The following is a 13171-nucleotide window of genomic DNA, read 5'->3' on the forward strand; positions in this document are numbered from 1 at the left end:
TCATCATGTTGCTTTCACCTCCTCTTTCCATCCTGTAGGGTTATTTTGTAGTTCTGATTCTTCTTCTGTTGTGTTGGGTTATTCCTCACAACTTTGTCTCATCTTGAAGCTTGGAAAGGTCCCTTCTAATCCTTCAAGACTTTGGTGAAGATGCTGGACAGAGATAAGACTATTGTGCCCTGGATTATGCCACCATGTAACTCTGTCTAAACTGACCACGATCTATATATTAATGACCACTTTCTGGCAGGCTTTTTAACTAGCTATAAATCACTTAGGGATAAGGCATATATCTTGCTGAGGTCCAGATATGCAATAGACAGATGAGCTGCCTTCTAATCTATTGCTTTAGTAATTCTAGGAGACAGTTTTTTAGTGAGCCCATTCTGCTTTCTGATAGTCACTGTGGGATGAAGTGTGAAAAGTTCTTTGCACACTGGCTATTGAAAGTGTTTTTAGTGGGCTGCAAGCAAGTCAACACCAACAGTGGCTCCAAAACAACTTAGTTTCAGCAACTTAGATTTTACCAATAGCAATGCTGTTTTCAGAATAAGATAAATGGAATAAGGGAACGTAAAACCTAGTGTATTTTGTGTCGTAAACTTTAAAGGCATTATCTTCAAGTAATTTAACAGCTGTCATGTGGAGTAGTAATCCCAGAGAGCAAAACTAAGATTAGTAGTGATTGGAGTTACAGGGAGGCATATTTTACTTAATCTAAGGAAAAACTTTTTAGACCCTGCTCCATCAAGAAGCAGCCCCTTGAGTACTAGTTACCTACATTTTTGCCATGTTGTGGGATATCATTTATCTTGGAGCAGAGACTTGAATTCATCTAAAGCAGCACACTGCTCTCCCTTATCTCCTCACTTCTCTTGGGCCTTAATTTCCTCTTATGCATGTTTGTTCTGCTCTTTCTATGTAAGATCATCCTTTTTGATAGGGAAGATTAAATCAAAATAGGGTTCGGTAATTTTCCTTTCTAACTTTCATTAATAAAAATTATGCCTATTGTTCTTGAACTTTGGCACATAATCACATCACCTGGGGAGCTTGTTAAACATACAGATGCCCAGGCTCTACCGCTGAATTAGAAGGTGTGAGGTGGAGCCGGCCCAAATCACTCCCAGCTGTAGGCCCAAGGCAGGCCTATTACTCAAGGCTCACCTTACCCATCCAGAACTCATCCTGATCCAGCCTGAGGCCATCTCAGGAGCCTCGCCCCCATGATCAGGTGATGTGTGGAGGCAGCTAAGAGCCTGAAGCCTGAGTGCAGCCCCTGGACTCCACCCCTGTGTCCATTCCAGCTGTTGTTTTCTCTCCACACCCTTTCCTGCATGCCTGGTCCTAGACTGGACTTCTGCCCTGTTTCTTTTAGGATGCTGCCAGAGGGAGATTTTAAAAATGCATGTCTGATTATGTCACTCTATACCTAAACATCTTCTAAGGTGACCTATTGCATTTAGGATAAAGATTAAAATGTCTAGCATGGCCCAGCAGGGTCAGCACAGCCTGGCTCCTCCCTGCCTGCTCTCCATTCTCATCTCACAATATTTTGAAACTTTTTCACAATGCTCTAAACACAGGCCTTCTATCAAGTCCATAAAAAAATGATATTGCCTTCTTCCCAGGAACTGGACATGGGCCTAAAGCCCTCTTAACCTCCCTTACTCATCTTCTAGACTTATGCTTGTCATTCAGGTCTTGGCTTAATCTTTACTACCTTAGAGAAGCTTTCCCTGATGCTCAATGTGGTTGGAATTCCCATTTTATGGTACCATGAACATCCTTTTTCAGCATTTACCATAGTTATATGATTATTTGATTAATGCCTGTCTCTCCTACCCAACTGTAAAACTCCATGGGACCAGGGATTAGGTCATAAAACTCCATAGCACCAGGGATTAGGTCTATTTTTATTCAACATTAATATTCCAAGTGCCTACACAATACCAGAGTACATACCTGATACATATTTTTTTGAATGAATGAATGAATGAGAGACAATTACTAGAACGATGGATACAATCATCCATGTGACATCAGGTATCACCATGCCTGGGGACCTTCTGTAATACCCCGACTGCCCATATCTGATTTCCTGGATGTTGACATCAGCCTGATTTGAACCTGAATTTACCACACCCAGTTCAATACTATGATTCGAACTAAGGGCCACTCTCCCTTGCCAGCATCACATCTCAGTGGCATTTCAAGTTCTTGTCCCACCCTTTTGTATCTCATTTCTTTCCCTCTTCTAGCTTTGCCATTGAGATTCAGGATATGCCAAGGCTGAGAGGCCAGGACAGGTATGACATGTGGTATAGCCTCTTTCTTCTTCTATTAGATTTTTTTAAAACAAGAAATGCCTGTCCTTTTCTGTAAGACAGTTATGATCCCTATCTAGCAAAAGTTGGTGATACATAAGAGTGCTTCTCATCACCTTGTCTTAACAATGCAACTTCCTTCTGGTTTTTCTTTTAACATTTTATTACAGGATATGATATCTTAGGCCATACATATCATTTTTCATTCTCTTCTCTGCTTATTGTATTCTAAGTTTACTAATTCTCTCCTCTCCCATTGTTTGTGTTGTAATACAACCTATGGTCATGCCGGGTGTACCCTGCATAGCCTCCGGTTTTAACCAGTTTGCTGCTTTTTTTTCTCAGATTTCATTTTTAGACTCTGTCACTCGGGTCTGTCTCCTGCCGGATGATTCTGGTAGCCACCAGATCAGTTGGAGGAGGCCCTTGGTGGGGACAAGGGGGGTCTGCACCTTGCTCTTGGGGCTTCTCAGCAGACATGAGCCAGATGCTCTGTGATGGGAGGCGCTGCATTGTCAGCTACCTTTCATAGCCACCCCAAGTCAGCTCTGCATGGCTTCAGTCATTTCTGATGCAGTTACAGTCTCCAGAAAGGACTGAGGGTTGGGAGCTCACTCTTCTGAGTGGTTAGCATCATAGCATTTTGTATCTGGAAAACATCTTAGAGATAACCCACCCATTCCCATGTTACACGTGAAAACAGTGAGACTCAGAGGCCATAAATTATTGGTCCACGGCTGCACAGTTAGTGCCAGAGCCTCCAGTCTGGGGCTCTTCCTATGCTTGGAGGAGGCCATTTGTTTGTAAATGGTTTCCTATTAGTCAAGAGAACCAGAAATGAGTGAAGAAAGCTCATTCTAAAACTCCAGTCTTGCTGACAGGGTTATTAGAAAAGACATAGAATTTAACATTTCATATTTAGTGTAGATTGTTTTGAAATGGGAATCTCTGTATGTATGAATGTGTATATGTATAAGTGTGAGTATGTCTGTATTATGAATGACAGTAATATGACAGAAATAGTTTAAGATAGGAAATGGCAAATCTGCTCCTCTGTGTTAGGATGATTGACCCTGGTAGCAATTAAGAGGCATAGTTCTAAGCCAGTAGACTCTGTATATCATTTTTGACACCCCAGTTTTCTCAAGAAATATTTGAGGTTTACACAGCCTGATTTGAGTACTGTTTAGGGGGAAAATGGGTGGAGAATAAGGGGTGGGATTGTGGGGATCTTTGATTATACCTTGTTGCCCCAATACGGCAGGTACTCCCTGCAGACAGCTTTGGCAGAATCACTGGCTGTCATGGTGTCCTGTTACACAGAAGCCTGCTGGCCGCAGGAACAGGAAATAGCCTTTTGTGTGCGGGTTCAGGCTTTGCTCCCATTGACTTGTTTCCTCCCGTCTGCATGAAGTTCAGCACCCTGTCCCTGGTGTGCCTTGTTGTGAGCAATTCCTAGGAAAGCAGATCCTCCTTCACACCCACACATGTTTAACCAAAGTGTTTACAAAAGGATCCTTGCTAATAGCAGCTGCCTTGTTTCCAGCATACCTTTGGGCTTTCAGAAAGCTCTCTGCCTGCTCTGCTGCCCCCACTCAAACTTACTCATTCAGAAGAGAATTGGACATGTTTTCCCGGAGTCAGTTCATTTTCCCGGGATGCCTTTTTTTTTTTTTTTCTTGTCTGCCTTCCTCCCTTCTCAATATGACTCCAAGTGTTTAGGGTTCAATTATGCAGATGCGAAATTTGGCTTTTTAGTCATTTGAAAGTATGGAGACTCCTAGAGCTCATGACTCTTATATATCACTGTAGGAAGTGCACAGCCACCCCCTTTTTGTTCCCCATACCAGTGATTGTACTTCAGAAGCTGTGGTCCTGCTCAAAAAAGACTGTTTGCTTTCCTCATCTCCACAGGTTTACATAAAGGGTTGTCTCCATTTTTGCCTGATGAAAGGCAACTTGAGACAGATGAACCACCCCTCTCCCAGTTAGCATTTTTGAGCACCCCCTGGGTATGGTTTTGCCTTCTGTACTTTTATGTTTTGTGGTTTATAGGATGGAAAGCAGATGCAACCACTCTCCAAGAAGTCTAAGCTGAAAGAACACCACCCTAGAGGGAGAACTTATAAAATCGATTCTGACATTGGTGCTCCATGGTTCCTTTCCATCTTTAGAGCGTTTTTAAAAACACAATTCCATGCTTGTGACAGACTTTGCTTCGGTTGAAACACATGCTGAAGGGATTCCTTATGTCAGATGACTGGTTCCTTTTTACGGCTTTCTGTGGCTTCTACCTTAGACAGAAAAAGAGAAATTAACCTGAACTCTTAATAGCTAGATTTGGTCTACTCTCACGGAGGAAACCATGATTGCTTCTGAAAATGTGTTGTTGCAGATCTGAGGGGTCCAATAAATAGCCTTCCCTTTATTCCTGGTGGTGGTTCTTAGTGTGCTTTCTCGGCCCTGGGGACCCCTTTCTGCCTGGGTTCATCCTCAGGGTCCGCAGGAGCAGCCCTGGTCCTCTGCTTTGTTCTCTTCTCTCGCATGTAGTCATTTTGATCAATCACATCCTGTCTGTGAGTACAGCAGACCCATCAGATAGGAAAGACCTGATTTTCTCTCTCAAGTTTATGTTACAGGTCAGATTTGATTACCACTTCCCTCTAAGACCCCCTATTTTAGGTGGCAGGAGAGAAGTTGGTGGAGAAATAAGAGTGGAGTCATCTTTAGTGATATGTAGTGCCTCAGATTTCCCAAGCACTCAAGAGTGTGTGCATAAAAACCCAACACCAGAGGGTTGTTCATATATCATATCCATATAAAAACATGTCAATTTGTTGAATTTCTCTAATATAGTAATTAAAATAATATTGATACTGTTTCTGAAGATTGCCATATAAAAAGGATGAATTATGGTTTTTAAAAAAACATACAAATATTTAAAGTTCAACAACAGTTTTGTTGTTGTTGTTGTTGTTGAGACAAAGTCTCGCTCTGTCGCCCAGGCTGGAGTACAGTGGCGTGACTCAGTGCCTCTCAGGCTCAAATGATCCTCCCTCCTCAGCCTCTAGAGTAGCTGGGACCACAGGCATGTGTCACTGCACCCGGATAATTTATGTATTTTTTTGTAGAGGTGGGGTTTCACCATCTCTACAAAAGCCTGTTACCCAGGCTGGTCTCCAACTCGTGGGCTCAAGTGATCCACCCAACTTGGCCTTCCAAAGTACTGGGATTCCAGGCCTGAGCCACCGTGCCTGGCAACAGTTTTCTTTTCTTTTTTTTTGGAAACTTTCTGTGAGATAGCATTGATTTAGCCCCTGAAAACTTGTAGGTAGTTTATGGCCTTGAGGTGACACTCTGGCTGACCTATAACTGCAGTCAGCCAGGGTGTCACCTCAAGGCCATGATTAAAAGTCAAGGATATTTGTGTTTATGCTGGAGTGTTAAGACATGGTTCTTCCCTCCATGTTTCTGTAGATTTGAAAAGACACACCATCCGGTATAACTCTGGGTGAGGCAGAGTGACGGATGGATTATCCTTGCTCTGTGGGACCTGAGGCTGAGATAAAGACGGTTTCTTGTTTGTCGTTAATTAGTAGGTTTGTCTCAGAGCTAGGCCTTGTATCTTTCCTATTAGTAACTTTAGGATTGACTGATGATGCCTGAAAAACATCTATCACCTGTTCTGACTCATCCAATTTGAGAGTAAATCTCAGAAGTCTCAGGTTTCTTCAGGAAGTTGAGTTCAGAAATTGTTTATGAGATCAGGTTAAGGTGACTTTCCTCTACTATAAGCACTAATAATTGTCCATAAAAAGCAAATATGTTGTAATCATGTATTTATGACAGGATTATATTTTCTTGGTGATTGCGCATTTAGGAAGTGAAGATATTTTACAGCGATTTTTTTCCCCACTAAAAGATTGAAAAGATTAAAGTGTACAGTATTTGAAAATACACTTAGAAAATTAGGATTTCTCTGTGAAGAAACCAAAACTTAAGAAAGAACATGATTAAGGTTAAGCCATTGTAAAAGGATATCAACGTGACTAACACGGACATATAGGCTCCAAATTGTGAACTACACGGTACAGGAAGCCCTCCTAAAAATTGTACTCTGCCAGAAAAAGAGGTCAAGGGCTAGAAACAAATATAAAATGAAGGTTCAGTAAGGTAGAGTCTTTAACTGCGGGAAACATTTATCAGGTTCTTTCCATATGCTAAACTCTATATTATATTATCTCATTTAATCATCAGACAACTTTATGAAGGAGATATTCTTATTTACTCCCATTTTATAGATGAGGAAACTTTAATCTTAGATACGTAATTTGTCCAATCACGCAGTCTGGAAATGGTGGAGCTTGGATTGGTAATCACTCATTCACGAGGTATTAGAGAAGGCATGGGGGTGTTTGGAGACCATGGCTTTTGTTTAAAAGGTTGCTATCCTCTTTAAAATTGTTTTTTATACTAGATCTAGTGAACCCCATAACCCCATATAGCAGTTCTTATATTTCCCCTTTTTTTTTTTTTTTTTTTGAGATGCAGTTTTGCTCTTGTTGCCCGGGCTGGAGTACAATGGCGTGATCTCGGCTCACCGCAACCTCCGCCTCTTGGGTTCAAGAGATTCTCCTGCCTCAGCCTCCTGAGTAGCTGGGATTACAGGCATGTGCCACCACACCCAGCTAATTTTGTATTTTTAGTAGAGACAGGCTTTCTCCATGTTGGTCAGGCTGGTCTTGAGCTCCCAGCCTCAGGTGATCTGCCTGCCTTGGCCTTCCAAAGTGGTGGGATTACAGGTGTGAGCCACTGCTCCCGGCCTATTTTATTTTTCTGTAGTAACTCTTTCTTTAAGTCATTATCATAGACTCTTAGGACAGTGACCTTGAAAGAGACTGGCTTGACTCTAGCCTATCCTCTGAGAGACAAAAAGACAAAGATAGATCTTCTGACTTGTTTAGGGATCTTGAGAACTTATTTTTCCTAATCTTGGATATTGGGAAAGGCCTCCACTAAAAGCAAAACTATCTTTTAATAGACTTTTCTAGTATATATTCTGGCAGTCAGGATGTAAAACCTAAAACCTCACGATATAAACCTCTTTGGTAGCTTAAAGAGAAATTAGAGAATTACTAATTATGACTTAATTTTAATATTTTATTATTCACTCAAGCCACCCTGAAAGGTTCATTCAATAGTTGTTTATTGAGTACTATGTGCAAGGCATTATACTTAGTTATGCTGAATCTGATCTTGGAAGTCTTTAAGAATAACAACATGAGACAAACCCAGCTACCCTAAATAGCATAGAGTCATATTTTAATATTTATTTTTAATAATGATGATTTTCCATTTACCATATATTATTTAATCTTCAGTCTGAGGATTCAACTCTTTGAGATAGTATTATCATCTCCATTTTGCAGATGAGGAAATTAAAGCTCAGTAACATTGAGAAACACAGCCCAGGTCACAAGGCTCAGGCAGGGCCTTCACCATGTGAGCTCCTAAAGAGAGTCAAAATAGTTTTTCTGTAGTACTTTATAGGTATCAAAATGCTTTTACTTGCATTATCTCATTTTCCAAAAATGAGAGTAGTTATTGTATTCGTTATATAGATAGCTCTTGTATTTATTATATACTTAATATGTGCTAAGAGTGCCAGGTACCATATTAGATATGGCCTAGTTCATGTAATCCTCACAAAAACCGTAATAAGTATCATTATTCCCATTTTATAGATGAGCCACCAAGGCCTAAAAGTTTAAGTGATTTGCTCAGCACAGCAGGGAGGTTTAACTGAAGCCTAGGCTTGTCCGCACAGCCAGGATGCGTGACCACTTTATTATATTCACTTTTCTGTATTATGCTGCCTCATTTTCCAGATGAGGAAACTGAGATTCAGAGTTAGCTAACCCAGATGAGGTCATACAGCTTATCAATAGCGGAGCTGGCACGCCAACTCAGATCCTCTCACTAGAAAGCCCACTTGTTTCCCACTGTACTGAGCCGCCTTTCTGCACAAGGAGAACTGTATCTTACATCCAGGTTGAGTACCCTAATTCCTTTTCGTCATTTTTTACATTTCTTTGTATTTATTCTCGTTTTTAGGCAGGGGGCCCTAGACGGATGACTTGTTACAGGAGAGGAATGGTATAGGTTAAACTGCTTGCTCAGGAAGTCATCTGGGGAAGTTAGATGAGAACTCAAATCCAAATTTGAGTCCTGTGTACCCAACTTATTTAGCTATGTGGTTCTCAACCTCTTTGTCTTTTGAAAATGTTGCTTGAGAGAAGGACTTGCCCTTGCGAGACTGCTTTCCTGTGCTGTAAGGAATGAATCTTTCTCCATCTGAAGATCATTTACCGTTTCTCTGAATACTGAATTACATTAATGGTGTAAGGCAAGGAAGTATGTCAATATCAGATATATAACAAGGACCAGTCACTCAGATTTGAAATGTTGCCAATCTCTACAATCTCAGCCTTGAGAATTTTAAGGCACAGAAGCCCATTACTTTAATGATCAATTATCCTTTAGATTTCTGAAGGAAAAGTTTGTTAACCACTTATAGTACTACTTTTTTATTCAAATTGCAAACTCAGGTAAATGTTCTTTAAAATTGAATTGGATGACATTTTTCTGTATATGTCAATGTCAGTAAACATCAGATAAATATCCAGGTGTGTTTAATTATTTTGACTCAAGGAAGTATGTCCTATTTAAACAATCTTTAAATAAATTGTTTCTGAATTGAACAAATAAACAAGAAATAGCTGAACTAAACTGCTGTGACTGTATAGAAAAACTGAGAGGTTTTAACGGAAGAATCATCTAAAAATCCACATCTTATTATACTCATTTTTACTTCTAGAGATAAACCTGAATTAACTGTTCAAGTATATTAATAGTTTTTATTTTCAAAGAATAATAGGTGATGTGTGGGGATAATTTGAAACCTATTCCAAGTGTATTAACTCCAGTTCAGATATGTTTGAAACATGGAACTATCCCTATGTCACCCAGAGTTTTTTTTTAATATATATATATATATAAAATAATTAATGCCTATTAAGTCTGTTTTGTGCTAGTTTTCTCTTAATTGTTTTCTCATGTAATTTTCATATCCTTATGATTCAGGTATTATTGCTGCCCCTCCTTCCTCACCTTTTACAGATGAGGAAACTGAGGCTCAGAGTGACTGAGTAATTAAGCCAAGGTTACACAAAAGGTAGAAGTCTCAGAACTTGGACCTAATTCTGAACATTCCAAAGTCCATGCATATTCTAAGATACCAAGCTATCCTGTGAACAGCCTGGTCTATTAGAATTTTAAAAATTAACATAATTTAAAAATTAGCATAAAAACGTGTTAAGAGAAATTTGGTTATGATTTTGTTTGATTAGCCCTCAAGTAAGAGCAAAAGAGTTTGAAATACATACTTTTTTTGCTTTGGAAACATACAGCACATTTACCTTTTTTTCTGTATGTAAGCAGAAGGTCTTTTAATAAATCTATGTGGCCTTGAGTTTGTACCTCCAAGAAACTCCTAGAGATACATCAAAAAATATTGTTAATGTTCAGCAATTAACCCTAAACAGCTGACTGCCCATTAATTTTATTATTACAATGACTGTAGGTAACACTAGGCCAAATTCCAGACATGTGACTTCTTCTAAACAGATTCCAGCAGGATTAAAAACATTTCCCCGTTCTCCTGTTTTGGGCCATTTTCTTACTGTCAGAAACTATGGTGCTTAACATTGAAACTGGCTGGTGATGAAACTTTTCAGTTCTTAATGGTAGTTGACTTTGAAATTAAATTTTTGTCTTTTTCTTTCGTGTTATTTTCTGGTTTAGCTTTAGCATGAGAGTAACGTAACTGGCTTCCCTCCTTCCTGTTCATCTTACGTGCTGCCCCTCCATTCTCATTCCTGCCCTTATTCCCTTCACCCCATGCTAGAAAGGGCCATTCCATTGACCTGCCTGAAAAGAAAGTGCCCTGAGATGAAATCATGGAATCATACACTTTAAAACCAAAAAGCATGTCTGAAAGATAGTAAGTAGCTGGATATGCAGCAGCGAAAGGCACAGTCTTAACCAAGTTAATTTTTCAGAAAATATTCTAACTTAAAAAAAGTTATCCATGTTCACTGGAGGAATTTTAGAGATACAGAAAATAAATATAATTCCACTTTGTAAAGATAACCAAAGCAGATTGTTTTCTAAATGACTATTAGACTTTCGAAATTGAAATATTTGGAAGAGAGAGACAAACAGTCTTTATGCATCATCCATTTTGTTGCTTTCATTGAGACTCAAAGCCTAGAACGCTTTGTGCTATTTAAGGCCTGAAAGGATGGGGTTATAAGAGATAAATAGCCATTCCTTATATATTATATATATATAAGCCATTTTTTTTCCTCTCCTTGTTTTTCTGCTTTTTCCTTTCTAAGTTTTGGGTTGCATGTTTCTAAGGCTGCAGTGGTTGCTATACTAAAGATTTTTCTTTTTCTTTTTCCCAGACCCCAGGCAGGCACAGTCTTCCCCGCCGTGGTCCTATGACCAGTCTTACCCCTCCTACCTGAGCCAGATGACGTCCCCGTCCATCCACTCTACCACCCCGCTGTCTTCCACACGGGGCACTGGGCTTCCTGCCATCACCGATGTGCCTAGGCGCATTTCAGGTAAAGACCGTGCTTTAACTAAAAATCCATCCCTGCACAGGGGTCGGGGAGAGTGGGATGAGCTGAGCCTGTCTCATCCATGCTCACAGTGACTCTCTATTAGAGGCATGTGGGCAAGGGAATGACAACTGGCAAATTAAATCTTCTGAATTATGGGGTTATCAAACACTGGAACATTTTAAGTCAAGAGACTGAAAATCTGCTAGAGATGGCATACTTTTAACATGGTATTTAATGCCACCCAGTTAGTGTCCTGCTGAATTGTATCCCATTTGGTGGGCACTGTCTCATAACTAGGGCCTTTTCCTGAGGGTATTATGCCAGGATTTCCTCTGCTTGTGTTCCTTTCTTTTCCTAACATCTGCCTATAAACCAGATTGGTGGCACAGCCCTCCATTCCTAAAGGCTTATAAGTCCCAGGAGTCCAAGCTAGTCAGTTCCAAGAGAGAGCACCTGCAAACTTAGGATCTTTGTCAGAAACTAGTCATTTGAAGTGCCGTGAGGCCTGGAAGAGTCTTAAAAGGCAATGCGTGGCCTCTGAGTGGCTAACTCAAGAAGGAGGCAGACTTTCTGTGAAACATAATGCATGCTGCTGTCACTTGCAGCCCGGCAGCCCAGTGCTCACAATTCCTCTGTTCTAAAGGCACCACAGAAATGTGTGGCCCATGGGGGGAGTGTGTGTGACAAATGACCTGGCTGCCCCTCTACCCTGGAGAATTCATCACAGAGAGCCAGAAAGTGTTCACAAAAACTCCAAACTGACAAGTAGAGAAAAGTTAAAGGCCCTTAGCTGACTATATGAGTCCCATGAATAAGAAAAGAAACCTCTTGGTCCACCCTGACATATGAACTGCAAACATTGTCCCCACTCAATGACGTACATCCACAGAGGCACACACCCCATTGGATCCCACGTTTGCCAGATACTCTTCTCAGCGTTCGGGCCCCTGCACCTGTTTGACTCCTGGCCAGGTTAATGCCTTTCTTTCTTTCTCTTTGTGTTTCTGTCTCTGTTTCTCTCCCTCTCTCATTTTCTGCAAAGCTCGAAGCCGTTACTCACTCCGCTGAGTTGCATCACTGACAAGCTGAAGCTCCACCAGCAGGCTTGCGGGTTTTGATTAGTTCAGACTCCTTTATTTCTTTCAACTTGGGAGGAGGGAAGGCTTTGTTTCTCAAGCAAATAGCAGGAAAGGGCTCTCTGGTCCTAGTGCCTCACATTTTCTGCAGCAGATGGACTCCCATGGGGGTGAGTAGGGAAAGAAGAGGGGTGGAGGGAGAATTGCAAGGTTTTTTGGAAAACCATGTTACCACTTTTCATTATGACTCCTGTTATCATTTTTACGAATCACATAGTATTTATTGGGGAATTGTATAGAGTATAGAATTTTAGTTATCATTTCCCTTGCCTGGGATCACCGTCGCCTTCAGGCAAACATTAATTAAAGATACGGGAAAGGATGAGTAAGGCACAGTGGGGATAACGAAGGCTGATGCGAGATTAAAAGCATAATGTTGATGGTGTTGAGTTAGTTCTGGTTATTCCTTCTGCATTTCATACTGAGAGCCTGTTGTGTTTTACATAGGGCTGAAAGGACACTTTGACAGAATAGACTTATGCAAACTTGCTTCTGTTTGGGATCCCTTGGGGCTTCCATCTGCCTAACCCACTGTGGCTGAAGCAGATTTTGCTGTTTTTTTCTCTAGCAGTACCTACAGGAAAAAAACCTCAGGGAGTGATGGTAGCATTAGAGACACTTATCTACAGCAGTTTCCTACTGAGGTATATTCCTGTGAGTTCACCAGGAAAGCCATTGAAAATAACATTGGAAAAATGCTGCATAAATGAGTAGTTGTCATTGTTTATCATGCACATGTGTAACGGAAAACAGCCAGATTATTTCAAGTTACTTTACTGAGGGTTACTTAAAACATTTCCACAAAACAGTACCTTTCCCATTTCACAGACAGGGAGGCAGGAGCAGAAACTGGTTAATTTTCCAGCCATATATCTATCTTAGGCCAAAGGTAGGAGTGAGCCTCTGGTTTAAACTGGTTTATACTGAGTTTAGTCCAGTTTTTTCCTCCAACCCTTAACATTTCTGGAGTTGTTACTGGTAAAGTAACATGGTGCCAGGGTAGGAGGTTCTGTATAAA

At 40.6% G+C, this 13171-nt stretch overlaps 1 protein-coding gene across 9 annotated transcripts in view; it reads left to right on the forward strand.

The window, feature by feature from the left end:
• RUNX2 (RUNX family transcription factor 2) overlaps positions 1 to 13171 on the forward strand; it is a 344752-nt gene that overhangs the window by 175989 nt on the left and 155592 nt on the right. For all 9 annotated transcript variants that reach the window (XR_010134261.1, XM_063707637.1, XM_063707639.1 and 6 more), the window contains one exon: positions 10856 to 11017. Coding sequence is in view for 8 of the 9 variants with exons in the window: in XM_063707637.1 (XP_063563707.1) it covers positions 10856 to 11017 (162 nt within the window). In the remaining variant the exon portion in view is untranslated. The remainder of the gene's footprint in view (positions 1 to 10855; positions 11018 to 13171) is intronic.

This window comes from Gorilla gorilla, chromosome 5, assembly GCF_029281585.2.
Source record: "Gorilla gorilla gorilla isolate KB3781 chromosome 5, NHGRI_mGorGor1-v2.1_pri, whole genome shotgun sequence".
Classification (NCBI taxonomy): domain Eukaryota; kingdom Metazoa; phylum Chordata; class Mammalia; order Primates; family Hominidae; genus Gorilla; species Gorilla gorilla.